This window comes from Monopterus albus, unplaced genomic scaffold, assembly GCF_001952655.1.
Source record: "Monopterus albus unplaced genomic scaffold, M_albus_1.0 scaffold345.1, whole genome shotgun sequence".
NCBI classification, from domain to species: domain Eukaryota; kingdom Metazoa; phylum Chordata; class Actinopteri; order Synbranchiformes; family Synbranchidae; genus Monopterus; species Monopterus albus.
The window spans coordinates 170,658-192,636 of record NW_018128225.1 but is presented as its reverse complement, the minus strand read 5'-3'; the positions used below and the strand labels follow the sequence as shown (position 1 = coordinate 192,636).

General features: G+C 41.0%; 1 protein-coding gene across 4 annotated transcripts in view; it reads right to left on the bottom strand.

Moving 5' to 3' along the window:
- chd7 (chromodomain helicase DNA binding protein 7) overlaps positions 1-21,979 on the bottom strand; it is a 93,595-nt gene that overhangs the window by 59,436 nt on the left and 12,180 nt on the right. For 3 of the 4 annotated variants that reach the window (XM_020625100.1, XM_020625099.1, XM_020625103.1), the window contains one exon: positions 3,586-5,138. In XM_020625100.1, the coding sequence (XP_020480756.1) occupies positions 3,586-5,032 (1,447 nt within the window). In that variant the 5' untranslated portion in view covers positions 5,033-5,138. Of the gene's footprint in view, positions 1-3,585; positions 5,139-14,243; positions 14,361-21,979 lie in introns of all 4 variants that reach the window. The other variant, XM_020625102.1, reaches the window with a different exon arrangement.

Sequence of the window (21,979 nt, the reverse complement as noted above, 5' to 3'; positions counted from 1 at the left end):
TAACTAATATTAAGAGGTACAACTAACCTACGGCTTCTGGTTGATCCCTTGTTTAACTATATTCCAGCTATGAGCCAGTAACTAGAACCTGGGTTCCCAAACTTTTTCAGCTCGAGATCCATAAGAGAATTTTTTCTTCTTCACGGGAACCAAACTTACAAACACATCATGGATTGACACAATATCAACATTTCTCACCTTCTGATGAAGAACAACAGACCATGAATTTAAAATGTACATGTAATATATTAAAAACAGCAATAATGAAACTGCTGAGTGTAATGCTAGATTTGTCACCACCTTATTACGAACTTGTATGAAATAAACATCTCTGGAACTATGACAACATCATCAAATATTATATTCATTAAACTCAGAATGAACAGACCAACCATCGAATATGCAACTACATGTATGGTGTGTTATGCAACATGCTTTCATTCATTTTATTTCATGTGAGGTAACAGTAAATAACCATAGAAGAGTAGTCTGACTTGATCATATGCACTGATAAAAAGCTCAAATTTTCTGTAGTCACACAATAACATTCTATAAAATGTAGCATCTGTGAAGGTTCTTCCTCCATCCCTTCGCTTTCTTTGTCAGTGTGTTCACATGATAAAAGCAGTATTTAACACTTTCACTGCCGGGCTGCCAATCAGATATTATAGCAAAAAATAATCAGTGTTTTATAGATAATATGTTAAAAAATAGGCTGAGAGAAATTCGCAGCCCTTTCATTTTTTAAAATGCAAGCAGCACTACAGTAATCACATTTACAATAAGTTGTCAGCAGCATAGTACCACTTCTCCTTGCTCTCCTGACGCTCCTACCTCTGCTACTGTCCTCATAATCACACATAGCAGTTCTTTATAGTCCATGGTTTGTTTATTCCACTAGCTACTTCTGTGCACTTAGCATCAGCCAACAAGTTCATTTTCTTTTTCTATTCTTCCTTTTCTGTCCCCCTAAGTAGTATTTGCTACCCCAATTAATAACATGTACAGCTGAAGTCAAAAGTTTACATACACTTGGGCTAAAGTCAATAAAGCAGATTTTTTTGTAACCACTTTGGCCGATGTCATGGTAAACTCCTGTTTTGGCAAGTCGGTTGCATGTACTTTATGCATGACACGAGTAATTTTTCCAAAAGTTGTTTAGAGATTATTTCACTTATAATTCACTACATCACAATTCCAGTGGGTCAGGACTTCACATCCACTCAGTTGACTGCCTGGGAAAAACCTAGACAATGATGTCATGGCTTTAGAAGCTTCTGATTGGCTAACTGACATAATCTGAGTCAAAAGGAGGTGCAACTGTGGATGTATTTTAAGGCCTGCCTGCAAACTCAGTAACTCTTTATTTGACATCATGGGAAAATGAAAAGAAATCAGCCAAGAAAAACAAAATTGTGGACCTCCAGGAGTCTGGTTCATCCCTGGGAGTAATTTCCAAACACCTGAAGGTTCCATGTTCATCTCTACAAACAATACCATGCAAGTATAAACGCCATGGGACAACACAGCCATTATACTGCTCAGGAAGGAGACGCATCGTCCGAACAGTACACATCAATCCCAGAACAACAGCCTTTCTAGAGGGCCTTATGAAGACACAGGTACCAAAGTATCTACTATATCCACAGTAAAATAAATCCTATATATAAAGAACCTGAAAGGCTGCTCGGGAAGGAAGCAGCCACTGCTTCAAGACTGCAATGAAAAGGGCAGCCTGATTTCTGTTGCACATGGGGACAAAGATCTGACTTTCTGGAGAAATGTCCTCTGGTCTGATGAAACAACAATTGAATGGTTTAGCATTTATGCCCATTGTTATGTCTGGAGGAAAAATGGGGAGGCTTGCAAGCCAAAAAACAAAGTCAAGGTATTGGAGCAGCTATCACAAAGCCCTGACTTCAATCCAATAGAAAATTTGTGGGCAATTTTTCAATAGAAAATTCCAGCAAATGATTGTAAGAAGGTTGTGGAAAGCATCCCAAAACATGCTTTTCCTTGTTTTATCACTTGACTCTACAATGTTACAATGCTGAATTATCTTAGGCGTGACCTAAAGCTCAAAAGATGAAATGTAACATACGGTATGTTCTAGTAATTCTATGCAGAAGCAACTCTGTTTATACATGTCTCGCAAACTCTCGCTCGTGACTTTTTTTCCTAACAAAATTAAGTACTACAGTGATAGTTTAAGGATTTCCTTGAACGGGCATAAAATCCAGGCCACTGCGCTTTCATTATCCACCGATGCCATTTTAAAAACAGAATTTTTCCAACTGCACAGTTTTGTGGATATATTTTCCCTCCCGCTGCTGCACTGTGACCAGAGGATGTGAAGCTTAATACAGTGCCAAAGGTTACTGTATGTCCAGAAATGTTCCTGTACAGGGACTTGCTGTTTTATCCGACCGGGTCTATCCTATGATAAGCTGGCCAGTGAAGCCCCCTGCGGTGAATGATCAGCTCATCAACATTGGAATTCCCCCAGAGCACAGTACCAGTTTGTTTTTGACTGCTTGAGGGCAGTGTATCTGCCACATGATGTGCTGCTGGTTAACAAGTGGATAAATGATCCATGATGCTACTGTTGGTGCTACATTACCTGTTGGAATTAATTTCACTACTTTGGGACTGCATGTGGTCATGTGGGGGAAGACGCAGTGACCACAGGTTGGATTTATTATTTGGAGCTGCATGAAAGGGAGGATGTTTCCACTAGTCGGTGGGACATAACAGTAAGTTAAAAAAACACATTGTGTGTCTGTTAATGCCTTGTTTCTGGAACGTTAGAGAGAATTGTTAAGGTTGGAGAAATTATGTCTGCATTATGCCAGTTAAAACAGGGGCGTAGGTATCTGAGCAAGACTGAAGCTGAATGCAATTGTGCTGTTCACTTTTGACAACACCTGCAGCAGGAGCTGTGCACATTCACAAACTATCCTCTCATTTTTAGGAAGAAGCTCTCTGGTTTTATCGTTCTGAAATAGACTATTTGTAGTTATGAGGGGTGCAAAGCTAATCTAGAGGTACCCAAGATTAAACATTAAATGGAGTGAAATGAGCATATCATGGGCTCTTTAAGTGTATTTGGCTAAGGTGTATGTAAACTAATGACTTCTATATATATATATATATATCTACAAAATTACTTGAGAATACAATATGAATATTGGCATGGCAGCTTAGTCTAAATAAAAATAATTGTGGCACAACAAATCAGTGTGCAGGCTATAATCGTTTTACTCGACTATTACTCCTTGGCCTACACATCTGATGAGAAGTAGTTTATGTCAAGGGACATACACCTTTCTTAACATTAATACAATCTGAATAATTTTTTTTATTCTTGAAATGTGTGTAATGTTCCCAAATAAAACACACTCCTACACTGGTATTTCCACTACTATAGGAATGTAGTGGAAAGTGTACAGACAACAGTTCTGTTTTGTATTTTCATGATACAAGAACAGCAAATGTCAAGAAAAGTCTTGATATCATTTAGCACCATTTCATTTCACATTATTCTTAATTTAATTTCTCTGTTACTCTGTAATACCCAGAGCTTACCTTGCTGTTGCTGAAGCTGAGACCTATTTGGACCCATTTGTGGACCACGCTGTGGTCCAATGGCAGGATACATCTGCCCTGCATTGGGGGGCATGTTGTGGGGCTGCTGGTGTTGGGGATGTGGGGCAGATAATGTGGTTTGGGGAGTTCTCTGTGGATGGGCAATAGCACTGGGTGGAGACTGCAGGGCTGTGTAGCCTGCAACCTCTGGTGGCCCTGCTAGTCCTGCGCTAGGGGGTCTGCCTTGCTGGGGAGGGGGGGTGGGGGCTCCCAAAACCCGCATGGGGGACATAGACGAGGGGGTGGAGTAAGATCCCTGAGCTGAAGGGCCAAGGTGGGACTGTGGTTGGTTTTGGGACTGGGGCAGATTCTGGGGGTGGTTTAGGGGGTGCATAGTCTGGCCCTGCTGCCCTGTCTGCTGCTGCATTGGGGCAGAATGGGGCTGGTGTACTGGTCCAGGAGGGTATCGCTGGCCCTGCTGCCCAGTTGCTGGGCCTGATCCCTGGTTAAACCTCTGGCCAAGCTGCCCTGGTCCTATGGCCTGGCTGGTGTTTGTACTGATATTAGCATTAGCACCCTGGCCCATCCCTGGTCCAATGGCTCCATACTGAGCCTGGTAGCTAGAGTACGGACCGCCCCCAAACCCCCCAATGCCCTGTTGGTGCTGGTGGGTGTGTGGTGGCTGTCGAGAGGGAGAGAGCGGGTACCGGGGTGTGTGACCCATGTTCGGATAGCCCTGGGGTTGTGGCTGAGGCTGGGGGTGTCTCATCTGGGCCCCACCCATTCCAACACATGCCAGGTAATGAGATGGGTCCTGAGCAGGAGGGGGTGCCATGCTTTGTGGAGGGTAGTGTTGGTTCATACGAGCTGTGTTGGGTGTAGATGGGCCTTGCATCCCACCATAGTTGCCTTGAGACATCTGGTAGCCTGCCATCTGGTTGGGGCCACTCCCTACTTGTGTTGGAGTCTGCTGATAAGCTGATCTACCCTGTTGCTGGCCCCAAACTCCACCTGCACCTCCTCCTCCCCCAGCATCACCTGGGTATCCATGGTGGGGGTTGCTAGAGTTAGTTGGGTTATTATGGTAGTGGGAAGCCATACCATTCATGCCTGCATTCACATTTGGTGGCCCCTGGCTGGGGCCATTCTGAGCCATCATTCGTCCACCAGGGGCACCAGACTGATCGTAGCCTGTGTAGGGGCTGTGGTCGTACATTTGCCCCATTTTAGGCTGCCCTGGACCGGGCCCAGCACCATGGATCATCCCCTGGTGGTAACCCCTGTTTCCCTGGTGCTCATGGTTCAGAGAGGGATTAGTTGGCTGGGCTAGAGCGTTCGACTGGGCAGGGGCAGCCTGCTGAGGAAAGCAGTCTCCTAAACTGTCTAATCCATCTGAGAATAGCCCTGCATCGTCCCCAAATAGACTCAACATTCCTGGGTCTGCCATGGCTGGGTGGGGAGCCACCGATGGAGGGAGGTGTATTATGCAGTGAAGAGCTAATCAGCTGGCTGCTATTTAGAAGCTTTTTACTCCATGGTCCTCAATATGGTTCCTGGAGAGACAAGAGAGGAAAAGATTTTTAGAAAAAAAAAATTCTTAAAAAAATTTTTTTTTACTTTAACCCTAGCGATTATGAAAAATCTTACTTGATCTCTTAATTTAGCAAAAGGTTACATGTCTATAGTTGCTAATAAAGTTACATAGATGGTTTTTAACCTGTTAACTGAAGAAAAATCATTCAAAGGACCTTAAACAGCAAACAAGCAACTGTATAATTTTGTCACTGTTTAGACCCACACTTCATGTAGAAAAACCAAGCCCCATCAGTCGGTGGTTATGCTTAGTATTAATAAAGTTGTAACCATGTAAACAACCAGTGCAAGCCATGATAGGAAATGATCATTTCAGCAATCTTATTAGACGCAAGACAAAGGTTCAGTAGATTTACTTGCATGTTTAATACATTAATCAACTGTAAACACTTACAAAAAAAGTTTGACATTCACACACCCCAGAATGTATACTCTACAATGGCACTCCCCCCAAACCCTCCCCTGCCTCCATTTTACTACCAAACAAAAGGACTTCTTTCTTTGCAAAAACACACTTGAGTCTTTGTGTGTGTACTTGTAGGACCATACATTGTGAGGACTGGTTTGAGTTTTATACCATAGAATTGAGGACATTTTGGCCAGTCCTCACTCTCTCACACACTTTCCAGGTTTGAGGGTTAAGGTAAAATTAGGTTAAAGTTAATGTTAAGTATTTATTGATGCTGGTTAAGGTAAGGTAGGGTTAGGGGCTAGGGGATGCATTATGTCAATGTCCTCATAAAGACAGCTGTTCAAACGTGTGTGAGTGTGTATTAGAACAAAGGGCCTAGCAGATGCAATTCTGTTTGAACAACAGCAGCTGCCAGCCAGCCAGCCAGACAGAAATACACTGGTCAGTCTGTAGTTAGCTATTAGGTCAGCAAGCCATTCAGCTGCCTAGCCAGCCAGCCAGTCAGTCCTGGCAGATGTGAAAACAAGGGAGTTAGCCACCTGCTACCTTTTTAGCTTGTGTGTTTGTTCTGTGAGTATAAAAACACAAATATGCATACAATATGCCTAGCAATATTTATGTGTAAACATCAGAAATGTATATATTTTTTTACATAACTACAACCAAGGACCCCTGATGTGTCTGACTATAATAAATATCTGAGAGACTGGGCTGCCAATGCATAAATGAAGGTCCTATAGGTGGATGTAAAGATGCATGAATGAGTGTGTGTAGGCCACATCAGAGACTGGGACAGTGATGTGGTAGGGGAGGTATGCTTGTTTCCATGCACTTAAAAAAAAAAAAAAAATAGAAAGAAAAAAAAAGCCCAACCCAAGTTCTAATACTACAGATTCCCCCTCCCCCACCACCTCATTTCTTTTCTCCTCCACACTCCACTCCTCCATCCCACTAATCTTCCTCACTTGTTGGCTCATTACAGAACAGACAAATCGGGGGTAGCATTTGGTTATTTTCTTGCATAAATTAGTCATTTTCCCTTTCAGATACATATTTTGAACAACTAAATTGTCCCAGAAATTACTTATTTCTTATGCTCAAATAAGGTTAATGTTACATTACAGTAACGGCGGCGAATGCTGAAGGTACAGGTGCTTTTAGCTATTCAGCTCAGTGTAGGGCAGACACAAACAAAGCTGACCGTGAGCATCTGTTGGGGAACGTGCTCCCGGTGTGTCCTGCACTGTTGGCACTAGTCGGCCCCCGTCGGCGGCTTTTCAGCCAATTCGAATACCACTCTGGTTGGCTACTAAGCTTAGCGAATCAATACACAAGAAGAGCACAGCTCAGGAAAGCCCCTTCAGCCTGTCGCTGTTGTACCTATGATTTCACCCATTTAGTCCAGTTTCTCCTTATTTTTGCTTCCGCGGCCTCTCTACTCCTTCCACAACCAAAAGATCAAGGGCAGAGAATGGCAGTGCCATTTGTACCTTCTTACCAGACTAGAAGCAGCTATAAACAGTTGTTTTGAACAAAAGGCACTTTGTTTATAGAGTAGCATAAAAAGTAAAAACACTATATGCAATTTCCTGGTTATCTGCATAAATTTGTCATGAAATATGATCTGATCTTCACCAAAGGCAAATAAAATATTTCTAAGCTATTAAAGCACAAACAATCATGATGTTTAATGTCTTTATTGAACACATCGATTATATATACATTATGATTATCAGTGCGCTATTCACAAGCAGCATTAGCTGATGTGAGCCATTCCTTGCCAAAAAATAAATCTCAGAAGATCTATGATCAGAAGTTGTTGATTTGCAAGTAGCTGGAAAAGGGTTAGGCAGGTAGGTAAGACTTTATTAATCCCACAATGGGGAAATTCCTGTGTGTGGTACATAGTCATCTCAAAGACTTTAGATATTCATCAGTCTGCAGTTAGTCATACTGTCTAATCAAGATGACTTGGTTACTGTGGCTACTCTCAATAGAAGTGAGCACCCAAACTAAATCACTCCAAAGGCACAATGCAGAATGCGCAGTGAGGTCAAGATGAACCCTACAGAACCAGCTAAAGACTTGAAGGATTCATTGGAGTTGGTTAACATCTCTGTTCATGAATCAACCATAGGGAAAATATTGGACGGGACAGACATGGTATCCATGCCAGGCCACCACAGAGGAAGCCATTGCTGTCAAAAAAAATAAATAAATAAAAACAACATTGCAGGACACCTCAAATGTGCCAAAGATCACCCTGAGACTCTACAACACTACTGGGAAAATGTCCTGTGGACAGATGAAACCAAGGTAAAATTGTTTGGGAAGAACACACATCACTATGTATGGCGTAAAGATATCTGTGTACCAACATGGAAACATTATCCCAACAGTGAAGTATTGTAGAGGGAGCATCTTGATGTGGGGTTGCTTTGCTGCCTCTGGACCACTTGCCACTGTGGAGGGGATTCTACAGATATAAATGCTTTGGGCTTGTCAAAATGATATTTTTGTAATGTAGCCTCGGCATTTATCTGGTTCATCTACACTATGCATCAAAAGTTAAACACCATTTTTCCAGTTTTTATTGACTTGAAAGCAGTTCAGTAGTAATTAAATGGTACAAACTTAAGAACTGCCAGAGGTTAAAAATAAAACGTTAAAGCATATCAATGTAAAAAAAAAAAAAAAAAAAAAAAGACCTTTTCTTGTGATCAAGTAATAGGTTTATCACATGTCCTACAGGTGGCCCAACTTTTGTTTACTGGTTACAAACAAATTCCATCTGAATGAAGGCAATGTTGTCAAAGGCTGTGTTACTACACCTTCTGATGTATTATTTGGAAAAAGGTCATTACCAAAAGAAGCCAGACCTTTTCAGTTTCACCCTACAGCAGGATAATGACCCCAAAAAACACCAACAGGCTGTGTAGAAGAAAAGAACAAGACTATCAGCCTCAAATGATGGAACTGCATCCATCATTTGACTTTGCAGAGTGAAAGCACAGTCAGTGTACAAGTCATTACTATCTATAAGACGGACACTACAGAAAAGCATTTTCCAACCATTAATTGTGCTTCTATTTAAATTAATACATTGAGTAAACACTGTTGCAGAAAAAACAAAAGACAAGAGGAGGGGAGACAGATTTGGAAAGCATCCAAACCACCTTTTACTGTTCTTTACTTTTAACATGTGCATGTTTATTTGTAGTGGGTTTTCCCACTGGTGTGATATCCAATCTAATATTACCAGTTCCTGCCAGTTGTTTTAAATTGAGATGGTCAAACAGTAAGGCTGGGAAATTCAACATTATAAAAATGATCATTACACCAGCTTTTTATTTTGCCATTATAATAACAGAAGTCGATAAGCATTTGTATGCAACCATATTTTTGCACTGGCCTGCACAGGGCATAGCTGGTTTCCACTGTCAGAACCTAACAAACGATACACCCTGTACTTCCCATAACCATGGTCACCCAGCACAACCTCACCAGGATGTTTTCTAGCTCAAAATGAGGCAGAGGTGAAACCATGTTGATCATGTGCTCATGCATACATGTACCATTCCATTCAGCTGGCTCAAGCAAACACTTTTTACAAGCAACTCATTTTAGTAGTTCAATTTCAAAAAAAGTTACGGGAGGGTGTTGATGACAGAGAGGCTGCTGAACTGAATATGCGCACTGCACTCACTTCAAGATACAGTATGTTGTTGTAATGACAAAAGAGCCAATAGTATGTTATGAGAAAATAGAGTATGGCCAAATAACATGAAAACATCTCATAAAAACGAGTAAAGACTCTTGTAATAATCCTGCAGGCCCCACTGAGAGGTACTGGCTAACCCTTTTTTAAAAACAAAATATCAAGCCGAACACTTTAGCTTTTATTTTTTACTTTTGGGATTTGCGCAAATTTCATGCCAGTTCGACCACCAAGCCCCAAGCGCACAGTTCAAAAGCCAGCATCTGTGATGGCATGGGGCACATGTTAGTGCACACAGCACGAGTAACTTGCACACCTGTAAAGGCATCATTAATATTGAACCATATATTTTGGAAAGGGACGACACAGTGGTGAGGTGGTTAGCACTGTCGCCTCACAGCAAGAAGCTTGCGGGTTTCAGCCTTTCTGTGCGGAGTTTGCATGTTCTCCCTGTGCCTGCATAGGTTTTCTCTGGGTGCTCCAGTTTCCTCCCACAGTGCAAAGACGTGCAGCTTAGGTTGATTAGCCACTCTAGAATTAGACATTATCCGGAAAAGCCTCTGGCGTAAAACGTGCCAAGTTTAACATGCGAATCATCAGTTGGATGGGGCAACTGATGATTCACTGTGGCGACCCCCAACAGGAACAGCCAAAAGAGGATGATGCACTACCATCCAGACATCATCTTGTTCTTTTGTCTTTTGTTTTTTCAACAACAAGATAATGCCAAACCACATTCTTCATTTATTACAACAGCATGGCTCCATAACAAGAGTCCGGGTGCTGAACTGACCACTTGTGCAGCTATGGCACACTGCAGCGGTCTTTTTATAGACAACAAAGTAACACTTTTTTTTTTTAAGACCGTTTTATTAGTTTACTAACTTACAAATTAAAGCTTTTGTCAAAGTGCTTCTTTTCCTTTTCTTTTGTTGCTTTATGGATAGTTGTCATGTCATTTATAAGGTATCCAGTCTGTAGTTTTTGAAGGACTGTTTCACAAAGCCAACAGCAGCCTGCAGCATGAGGGCACAATGCTTCTGGCATATGCAACATGTCATGTCCTCCTCATCATGTCTGAGCCAGTAAATCTGTCCAGCCAAGGCAGGTCAAAACCACTTGTGTCTTGGAGAAAATTTGGGACCGTGAATAAAAGGTGATATTAAAATCACATAAATGTCAGCTTTGCATTAATACACTCCTAATGACTTAGAAACTGAGTAACTTTACCCTTGTCTTGACTCCTCTCCTGCACTCTGACTCTGATCATCTCTACCAGCAGTTCCAACCACTTCTTGTGGCTCTTCACTACTTTCAGACCCAATACATTTACCACAATCTCACCAGTAATGTCAACTACTACCTTTTAATTGCCTATCAGATCATTTCTGCACACTGTTCCACCTGCCCTTTGTGATTCTCCTCCTCACATACTCATTTTGTAAATTTACCACTGATTCAGTGAGCTTTATCTGCAACTGTTCAACTGATTCAGTGAGCTTTATCTGCAACTTAAAACCATTACACTGTAATGTGATGTAATGTTAATTTAGGAAACCTTTTTACAAAACTGAACACACTTGAGTGCAAAAGAAACAATCTCAGCTGACTACTGCAGAGCAGGGTCAGTGCTTGGGGATCTGTGTTTAAGACGCACATTTTCCTATGTAATACATTATTTGGCCCCTCATACTTATAATACATATCCTAAATAAGTATGACAGCAGTCGTGTCCGCCATGCCCGATTATTCTACAGTAAGCCACTCAGCAACAGTCAAGTGCTGTGGGCTAAGACCCGTCACCACACTTAGTTTTACGTTTGTGAAACACACATTCTAACTAAATGAGCAGCAACCCAATCATTTTCTCCTCCATCAGTATAGTGCTGAGAATCAAAATAAAAACACACATTATTGCAGTTCATCTCTGGCTACAGTACTTATCCACAAAGTTAGCTAAGAAACCGACTGTTCAGAACCAACACAAACATTGTGATTAATGCAGGAATCAATCCCAAAGCCTTTGAAACACCTCCTCAAATCAAAAGGTACTGCAGTGTGTGATGTGGAGGTTCCTTGTAAACAATGATTTCCATTTCATAGCAGAGACAGGGTTCTCACTCTTTAAGAAAAAATAAAAAAATTCTATGATGTTTTCAATGATGTAAAGCTGTGATATTAAATGGGGGGCACATCCTAGACTAAAATGTTACTGCTCTGTCAATGTATGAATTAATATGCTAGGATGAATGTGTGCGCTTTACTTCCTGATCTCTCTACAATCTCTTATGTCATAGGTCAGGGTATGAAAAAAAAAAAAAAAAGACTTTGATCATAACAAAAAAAGCAATCTGACTTGACTAACAACAAAAAGGAAAACACTCAAGAAGAGCCAAACACTGCAAAACTCACTAAATGAACCTGAACAAGGACCAAGCTGTAGCCAGTAACTTTGCCTCTTAATTCAAACTGAATCTTGGCCTGCTCATAGGCTTTACGCTGGCTGCCTTTCCTGACACAACCCTCCCATTTTGCCTTATGCCATTTGTAATTTATACATGTAAAATGTTCTTCTAATCTGCCAGATGGAAATGTGCCAACATATAGGCCTATGTGAGAGTCAACATGACAAAAAAAGCAAAGAAAAAGGTTCACCAAATGAGCTGCTGTAATGTCAAATACAACTGGGTACTTTTGCTCTTTCAGCCCCATCTTTAGTTTGTATTTGTTTACATTTTGCCACATTGGTGCCAATAAAAATACACCAAATTAGCTGCTTGCCACTCTGTTTCATGCTCATGCGATTTGACCTATATCTCCAAATTCACCTCAAGAATACACTTGACCCTAAAATCTACCATGCCCAGCTGGAAAGACGTTTAGCTTTGTCCTGCTTAATGCCCATTTCCATTAATGGCCATGTAGTGTTACCAACCTAGAGAACATTGAAGCAAATGATAATCCTGCACACGGTGGAGCTTTGAATCTTAAATGTGTTTAAAAGAAAAGCTCATTACTATCCAATAATTATTAGTGGTTGCATTTCAAGTGTCAAACTACTTAGTTATTGTTGCCTGGCTACATTCCATTGCGATTTTATCCACCCAGTTTATTTTAGTCATACCCTCTTCACCAACGTGGTGTAGTCAAAAGTCAATGGCTTAGGGTATTCAGAGCACAGAAAGAACATTAGCCTACTAAAAACAGGACAAACTTCTTTCTTCTATCTTTGCTATTCTAAGTTTATCTCGCACATTGCCTTAATTTCAGCTGCCACCTCATGCCAAGATTTGACAGCACTCTCTCAGAAGGAAAATATAAAAATGTCAGATTAATTTCCAGGTTGATGCAGTGCTTTTCCAGGACATTGTACAATGTATTTCAAATCTTCAATGACAAAATGTGACTAGAAAAAAGGTTTTAGTCAACTGAAAGTCACAAAATGCAAAATAATGCAGGTGCGTGTTTTAATCATCTTGTAATGAATGTCACTTCAGTTCTACTTTGAGTTGGAATTATCATATGCAGTAAAAGACAATATGCATCACTAGAAAAGGTTTTGCCTTAAACTCAACTGAATGGCTTCTTTCCTGTAAGATTTCACGCAAGTTTCTTCAGACCTTAGAACTGTGTGTGAACTTCTAACTTATGTGTGACCATATACACAATCAGCCATAACATCATGACCACTGGCAGGTGAAGTGAATAACACTGACTGTTACAGTATCACCTGTCAGTGTGTGGGGTATATTAGTCAGCGAGTGAACATTCAGTCCTCAAAGTTGATGTGTTGGAAGCAGGAAAAATGGGCAAGTGTAAGGATCTGAGTGACTTTGACAAAGGCCAAACTGTGATGGTGAGATGACTGGGTCAGATCATCTCCCACACTGCTGGTCTTGGTGGGTGTTGTTGGTCTGCAGTGGTTAGTACCTACCAACAGTGTCTAAGGAAGGACAAATGGTGAACTGGTGACAGGGTCATGGACGCCCACGGCTCACTGATTATGAGGTTACCCTACTTTAGATTAAACTATGTACTTTTCAAAAGATTAAAATTGATTTGAATCTTTGTTAAAATGGTTGAAAATGAGAAATACTGTCCATTGGTCTCTATGAAGAGAAAGAGTCAGGGGCTGTAGTGGTGATATCACACCTACTAGATTGGTGAGGCTGTTGAATTTGTCTAAAGAATTCTCTCTAACTCGTCCTCACAACCACAGTTTTCACTCCTTGTACATAAGTTTTTCACTGAATTGTAGACACACCTGTGCTCTTCCTAACAATAGAACTGTGGAAGCAAATGGATTCACAGAAGATATACAGTGAGCTGCAGAGTGACAGGAGTGCCAAACAACTGCCACATTGACTCCTATGTAAACAGTGTTAGGCAGGTGGTCATTATGTTATGGCTGATCAGTGTATGCCCAAATTAACCCTCACCACACTGTACCAAGAGAGTTAACAACATCCGGCGAGGCTGCTGCCTTGACCAATCATGCATGGGGAACAATCAAGATTGGGACCTTGTTAGAATGTGTATTCACTGCTACTCAATTTGGGTAACAGTTAACGCACCACAACGACATGCCATGCATTTTCTTTAGTACCGGATGTTAAACTGTGTTCTTTATCTATCAATGCAGACACAGTGGTGCTAAGGGTAGAATAGGCCAAGTTAGCAACATGTCTAACCAAAACACAATGAAAACTCCCAGGCTGGAAACATGCATGAAGCCAGTCACGTCGGCTTGCTACAACATGGCCATATCATGCCTATAACACTCCCCCTGACCAACACAGCCCTGTGAGTTAAAATGCAGCAGCAAGTTGTGTTAATATGAACAAACGTCACTTTGACGGCATGGGCGTCCCTGGAAAAGACGTCGTCTTGAAGGCAGCATGTGTTGCTGCAAAATCTCTATGTAATGTATGTTACCTTGGCTAAGGGCACTGACAACCCCAGACCATGACGGACCCTGGCTTTTATATTTGTTGCTGGTAACGGTCTGGATGGTCCTTTTCGTCTTTGGTCCAGAGCACACGGCGTGCATACCTTTGAAAAAAAGACGTGAAATACTGATTTGTCTGACCACAGTACACATTTCCACTGTGTGATAGTCCATCCCAGATGGCTCTGAGCTCAGAGCAGTTGACTGCACTTCTGGACACAGTTGACACACGGCTTCCTTTTGGAACAGTACAGTTTTAAGCAGCATTTATGGATGTAACTACATATTGTAGTGCCTGACACAGGTGAGCCAAAGTCATCCTGAGCCCATGTGGTTATATCACTTATAGAAGAGTGACGATTTTTGATGCAGTGTGGTCTGAGGGATCAAAGTGCTCGGTCATCCAGCTTAGACTTGCACCCTGGTCCTTTACATACTGAAATCCCTAAAGATTATTTGAACTTTTTAATTATGTTCAGCAACCGTAGAGGGCAACATATGTCTTCATATCTTTCTTTAAGGAACATCGTTTTTAAACATTTCAATAATTTTCTCATGCCTATATTGGCAAACTGGCGGTCCTCAGCCCATCTTTGCTTCTAAAGGGCTTGGCCTTTCCTGAATGCCACTTTTGTACCCAGTCGTTATTGCAGTCACCTGTTGACATCACCCGTTTCAAATCAAATCACCATTTCATTGTTTTATCTCATTACTGGCCCTGAAATGCAACTGTCCCAACTTTGTTTGGAATGTGTTGTAGCATCAGAATTGAAGTGAGTGTTTGTTTTGAACAAAGAATAAAATTGATGAGATATCACATCAAATAATGTGCTACCATGGCACCAATTATATTAGTTTCTGCAATGATAGATATTTATATATTAAGAAGAAGAAAAAAAAACTAACATTCAGTACTAACAAAAACACATGGCATGCCGTTATGGTGCGTCAACTGTGGCCCAAATTCAACAATGAATAGCAGTGAATGCTCATGCTAACAAGGTAAACAAGAGTATTCTTCCTCTGGGTGTCCACATCCCGATCATCTCCTGTACACGATTGGTCAATGCAGCGCCTTTGCAAGATGACTTTGAAGGTGACTTTCAGTCGAATGAAATAAATTTTCCTGTCATTTCATTATTGAAGATTTCTTTAAAAAGTGTTAAAGTAGTCCCATTCTCAGGAACCCCATATTGTGTATAATCTCATCTCGTGAACTTCTGAGTGCTAGTTACAATCTGCCATATTGTAAACATTGTCGTGCATTGACACATGCAGCGTTTCCAGTGGTAACATTTCCACGTGGCACCACGCCAATTTCTTTACCACCACAGGAGAAAAATCAGTCCAACCAATCAATCATTTAATCAAGCACCTCAGTGACTCGCCCGGAATCAAGTAACAACACGACGAGTCTCACACACACACAGATGCCATTAAGGTGAACTCAAACACGTTAAGCCATACAACTCCATTCTAACAAACATGTCCACGACTTACGCATGTGACAATTGTTGCCCAGCACATTTCTGCTGTTGGTCGGCCTGGTGAAGACTGACTGTCCATCCACTGCCCTTCCAGATCATCAGAGCTGATGAACAGCTGCTCTGATGCTGAACACATTTTTCACTTCTCGCTCTCAGTCAAGCTGTGGTTATCGTGTTGAGTGAAGCACCGGTGAACTTTTGAGGGCTTAATTTAGCAACTACTAACAACCAAAAAAAAAAAAGATTACAACTGTCATATATACACACACACACACAAAAATAACATATATTAATCCATGTAATTACTAAATGTTTGTTCATCTCCATAGAGAGAGGGAACATGGATTAGTCCTCCCCGGCAGAGGACACTGCCCCCATGCCAAACCTATTGATTGACAGGTTACACCGCACACGCATACCTGGCGATATAGACAAACACAGTAAAGAAAAAAAATTTTTTTTTTCCAATTAATCACACTGCCATTGTGTTGACAAAAGAAAGAAAAGTGAACGTGCCTGTCACGGCAAGGCAGCATCTTAAATTACCTGGTTTGTCTAATAAGCAAACAAAAAACAAAGATATTCAATTTACAAGGACATAAGACAAATCAGCACATTTGAAGCTGTAATGGGTAACTAACTGAATTTATAAATCATCTTTGTAGGAGTTATTGATATAATCTCACAGTATGACAGTTCAACAGAAAGTGACAGCCTGTATAGTCTGAGCAGCTCTTAGAAACCAGAAAACCACTATGGCTACTACAGAAGATCCAGAGTAGCAGTATAAGCAGGTTAACCAACACTGTTGAGTTACATCACTTCCCATGCATTTTGAACACTACAGGAGGAAAGTTTCCGCATGTGAGCCTCAGCATGTGTGCATCAGGTCAGAGCAGAGTATAATTTCACATCCTTTGCAGCAAGCTACTACGAAGGCAACTGATTTCCTGTCAACATTGTCAGACACACACTACACAAGACTGAATTCTACAGAAACGTAGCTGTATAAGCATCTGCTAGCTGTGTGTGTCTGTGTATTCACTTTAGGGTTCCAAACCCCTCACACCACCATCTCTGTCTCTCCTTACAGTTCCTATAAAAAGTATTCACCCCCATGAATGTTTTACCCTTTGTTGATTTTATAAATCAATCATGGTCAATATAATTTGGCTACCATTACACCATGAAGTCAAAAGAACACTCCAAGTAACTAAGAGAAAAGGTTATTGAAAAGTATGACTCAGGGAATGGATACAAAAAAAATTTCCAAGGCACTGAACATCCCCTGGAGTTCAGTTAAATCCATCATCAAGCAATGGAAGGAATATGGCACATGTCTAAATCTGACTAGATCAGGTCGTCCTCAGGAACTAAGTGACTGTGCAAAAAGGAGACTAGAGAGAGAGACACCAAGACACCTATGACTACTCTGAAGGAGTTACAAGCTTCAGCAGCTGAGATGGGAGAGACTCTGCATACAACAACTGTTGCCCAGGTTCTTCACCAGTCAAAGCTTCATGGGAGAGTGGCAAAGAGAAAGCCACTGTTGAAAAAAACTCTTTATTAAATCTTGACTAGTGTTCATCAAAAGACATGTGGGAGACGCCATGGTCAAGTGGAAGAAAGCTCTTTGGTCTGATGAGACCAAAATGGTGCTTTTTGGTATCAGGCAAGATGCAACCTGGCAGAGCTTGAGTAGTTTCACCAAGAATGGAGTAAAATTGCAGTGTCCAATGTGCAAGACTGACTGAGACCTATCCACACAGACCCAGTGCTGAAACTGCAGCCAAAGGTGCAGCTACTAAATACTGACTTGAAAGGGGTGAATATTTATGTAATCACCTATTTCCCATTACATATATTTTATTTAATTGATATTACTTTGTAGAAACTTGTTTTCACTGACCATTTATTTTGTAATTTCTTGTTAAAGCCAAATTATATTGACCAAGATTGATTTATAAAATCAATAAAAGGGCCAAATATCCAAGGGGGTGACTACTTTTCATAGGCACTGTATGTCTCCATCCCTCTCTGTCACTACAAAGAGAATAAGGCGATCACCCAGTGTGCCTCTTTAGATGCTAAATCTCATCAGAGGATGAGGCATTTAGACCACTACCGTCCCCTCTCCTTCTCATAGCACACAGGGTGAGGAGACCAGAGAAGGTAAACTATATCCATGCAACCATTAGGTCCTGTAGATCAACCTGGCAAAAATGTTGACTGGCTAAAAATTTTTCCACAGCACCATCTTGTTCCAAGTCACTTGGGAACAAAGGGCGTTCAAATACTGTACATTAACATTCACACAATGAGCAGAACTTTTGAGCTCTCAGGAATCAAGATGAAGCAGCAAATCATTTTTGCACTCATGTTTCCCAATTTCATAGTGTTGGCATCTGATGAGCCTTCACTCTAGATTACAGATGGGCATTTCAAGCTAAAATGCTATTCAATAGTCGCTGGGAACTATTCAACATGCATCTGTGGTCAGAAACACCTTTTCAACACTTGCCAAACAACTGTGCAGCTCACATGCATTATCATCATATAGTTTATCCAGTCGTGTTGTGACCATTTTCTTGATAGGACTGTATACTCCAGCTGAACAAATGCCATCAAACTTCAAAAATCCTCCCCTTGATGAAGCTAATGGGTAGCATGTCTATCATCTTTGTGATGAGGGCTGTTATTTGCTCTGCACGTTGATCATCAAACTTCCTTCTTCGGGTGACAAAGCTAGTCACTGTTGATCTGCAGAGGGCACCCCACTTTCTGCTGGATGCCTCGCCTTCAAGTGGCTGTGCATAGTTGTCTATTTATGATATGCTAACTCAAAGAAGTTCCACACAAAACTTTTTGATGTCTGTATTCTCTGCATGTTTCTACAGTCTGTATTTGGTGCTGTAGTAAAATAATAAACTGACCTCATTATTTCAAGATGCTGGTAAAAGCAAGGGAAAACATTGCTCCGTTTTTAGAACAAAACCATAGTTGCATGAAATATTCAATTTCTTTAGGTTTAACGACTATTGGAATATTCAAACATCATTGCCTATCCCTACTCTGGACATAGTCACATTGCATTTTCTCACCGGTAGCTGTGGCAGGGATGATCAAATAAAAGGTATTATTCCCATGAGGAAAACATTCCTCATCTCCATTATTAGTGGTGCATCTGTTGCTTTATTTCATCACAACAGTACGAGTGACTAATATCTATGTAATGCCCTTAGCAGCTGTATGTCTTCCTACAAAAGACAATCTTTGGCAACAAATTCTGAAAACCTTATGTCAGAATCTTCTCCACAAGCTAATTACATTTAATGGAAAAAAAAGGTACAGTATAAATTATCTATGCACTAGTATAAAGTGCAATCAGTAACACACTGCTTGTTATTAATATACATTCACTGACCACAACCTGTCACAACCTGAGGGTTGGATGAACTTTAACATGGTTATATACATATCACAAGCAATTAAAGTCATACAATACTAACTGCTATTGATATAAAAAAAAGATGTTGCTGCAGTGTTCAGCAAGTTAACTGTTTAATCCACTCATTTTCTCAGTTAATATACTGTGTTTTCTATAAAATAGTGAAAAATTACTGTGTCTGACCAACAATCAAAATTAACTAATTAAATTTACTAAACTATGAGCACAAAGAAAAGCAGCAAATGTTTACATTTTAGAACAAAACGTTTGGCAAAAGTTTGGCATTTTATTAGGAAAGTTATGGAAATGATAAATCAATTAACACAGTTCCCAATAACATTTATCTTGATCAACTGATCAATCAATCCCCAAAATGTTGCAGCTTGAATGTCCTGTGAGCTCTGAGCACCACTGAGATGTAGCTGTGGGCAGTATCTTTACATCAGGCCATAAATGTAACCTGTTAACTCACAGTAGGCCACTGGTAACTCCAGTTAAACAACACTAAAGCCGCATGAACAGCTGGTAATTTCAGGACAGAAGAAAAAAGGCCTTTCCTTTGCTCCTTGTGTGTTGTAACCACAAGCAAACCAGGTCCTAAAATAAAAGTAAATATCAGGACTCTGACCTTGAAGTTTTATTACCCATTCTAACAAAGCGAGACAACATTTTTTTTTTTTTTTTAAGCTGTTTGGTTCAGTCATCGCTGGAGGCAGGCACATGACCCTTTGAGCTCAGCATCATCATTAACTGCTCCAAAGTTCTTTCTCGCCTGAAACCATAAGTAATCATCGAGCAGCTCTAGCATGTATAGTTTTAGCTGACTTGATAAATTAACAGGCCCTCAGCAGCTAGGCTCAGGAATTCACACCGACTGTGCAGCTCTATCAGAGCTAGAGGCCATCCGTTCAGCCAAGCCCAAACCACTGAATATCACTGGCAAGTTGGTGCAACTGAATGCAGCATTACACTGTGGTGCATCAGAGACAAGGGACCCAAATAGGAACTCTAATGAAAACAGTGCCATTAATGCACAAGCCCAGCATAAAGCTCTTCTCATATTTTAACAGACAACCGAAGTACACCTACACTTACTTACATTCCAATGCATTTATTTTTAAAATGCTGAAATGCAGGGATGAGCATTTCAAGCTAAAATGCTATTCAATATTCGCTATTCGCCCCCACACACACTGAGAGTCCTACTCTGTTATTGGCTAGCACCCTATTGCCAGCATTGTACTTGTCATGTGCGCATGCTGTGACTTTACCTGCAAGTCCCCAGTGTTCCGTGGCGGCAAAAAGCACTTTCACAGGGGTTTTCAGCAGTGTCCTGCTCCGGCATTGCTTTGAAGAACAGCATTCTGTATTTTCCAGCTACTTATATACTGGCAAGTGACCGTCACCTACAATTCAGTTGTAAGCATTGTCCATGCATCCGCTGTCAGATGCCTTTTCAACACTTGTCAATTGACTGCCTATTATCGTGGTACAGCTTATCCAGGCATGCTGTGACCATTTTTCTTGATAGCTGCAGTCTGTGTACGTTTCTGCTGTTTGTATTTGTCATTGTAGTAAAATGATATACTGGCCTCATTATCACATTATTTCCATGTGCCAGTAAAAGCAAGTGAAAATAGTGACTCTTTGGTTTTAAAGACAAAAGCATAGTCACATGAAATATTCGATTTTTTTATTTTATTTAATGACTATTCAATTATTCTTCAGTTATTGCCCATCCCTGTTGAAAAGCTGGTTACAGTATTGTGCAGTTTCAATACACGTCAACTACTTGTACCAATGCATTTATTATTTAATACTGTGACAACTGCATGTACACACAGAAGGTAACCATGTGTCCCGTTCTGACCACTGAGCCCTGATAATCCCTACAATGGGTGGAACTGATCAGTGTCAGTCTCCCAGTCTAAGTGAAGGTGTTAGTCAGTGACATCACCCGATATAAACTTTGGCTGATATAAGAGCCGTGCAGCAGCTTGGCCTGAAAGCCCATGTTAAATGTAATGATTTCAGTCTGAGGAATCAGGTAGAAAATGTGATATATCAAGTCAGATCTGAGAATTTTAACACCAAAACTCTTTGCAAAATAAAGACATTTGCCCCATCTAATCTGAAACGCCATAACTGACCACACAACTTCAAACTGCTCAGTGCATGTGATGTTAGTCTGCGGTGAGGGAAGAAAGAAGGAAGAGGAGATTAGCCAACAGCAGCTCAGTGTAGTCCTGTCTGTGCTGTTGACAGTTTGGCAGCTAAACTGTCTGTAGCCTCCAGGCTTTACTACAGGAAATCTCTGCCATGTCAACACCATGTTTCCTCTGAGACAGACAGGCACAGACAAACAAAACAAAGCCAAAGAAATAAACTACACCAGAAGCTCAGTAGACTTCACTTAACTAGACACCTGAAGAAGTGAGTGATCATCTTCCTCTGGAGAACACATGCACCCATCCGCCAACCATTACCACTAGAATCTAAGCTACCATAATTTATACCTTTGTTCCCAAATGGAGGACAGCACACAGGAGCTGGCTAGCTGTGTGTGTAATTACACTCAAGTGAGGAAATTCAGGGCCGTGTGTTTGGGGCTGGGATTTGAGGCCCGGAAGGAAGGAAGAGAGAAGAGGGGGGAGGGGGTGGGTGGCAGGGTAGGAGAGTGAGACAAGAAAGAGAGGCAGTGAAGCTAGAGAAAATCTGGTCATTTTACGCACGGCTGCCTCGTTAATAGACAGCGCGTGTGTGTGCGGCGTGCACACTGGTGAGTGTG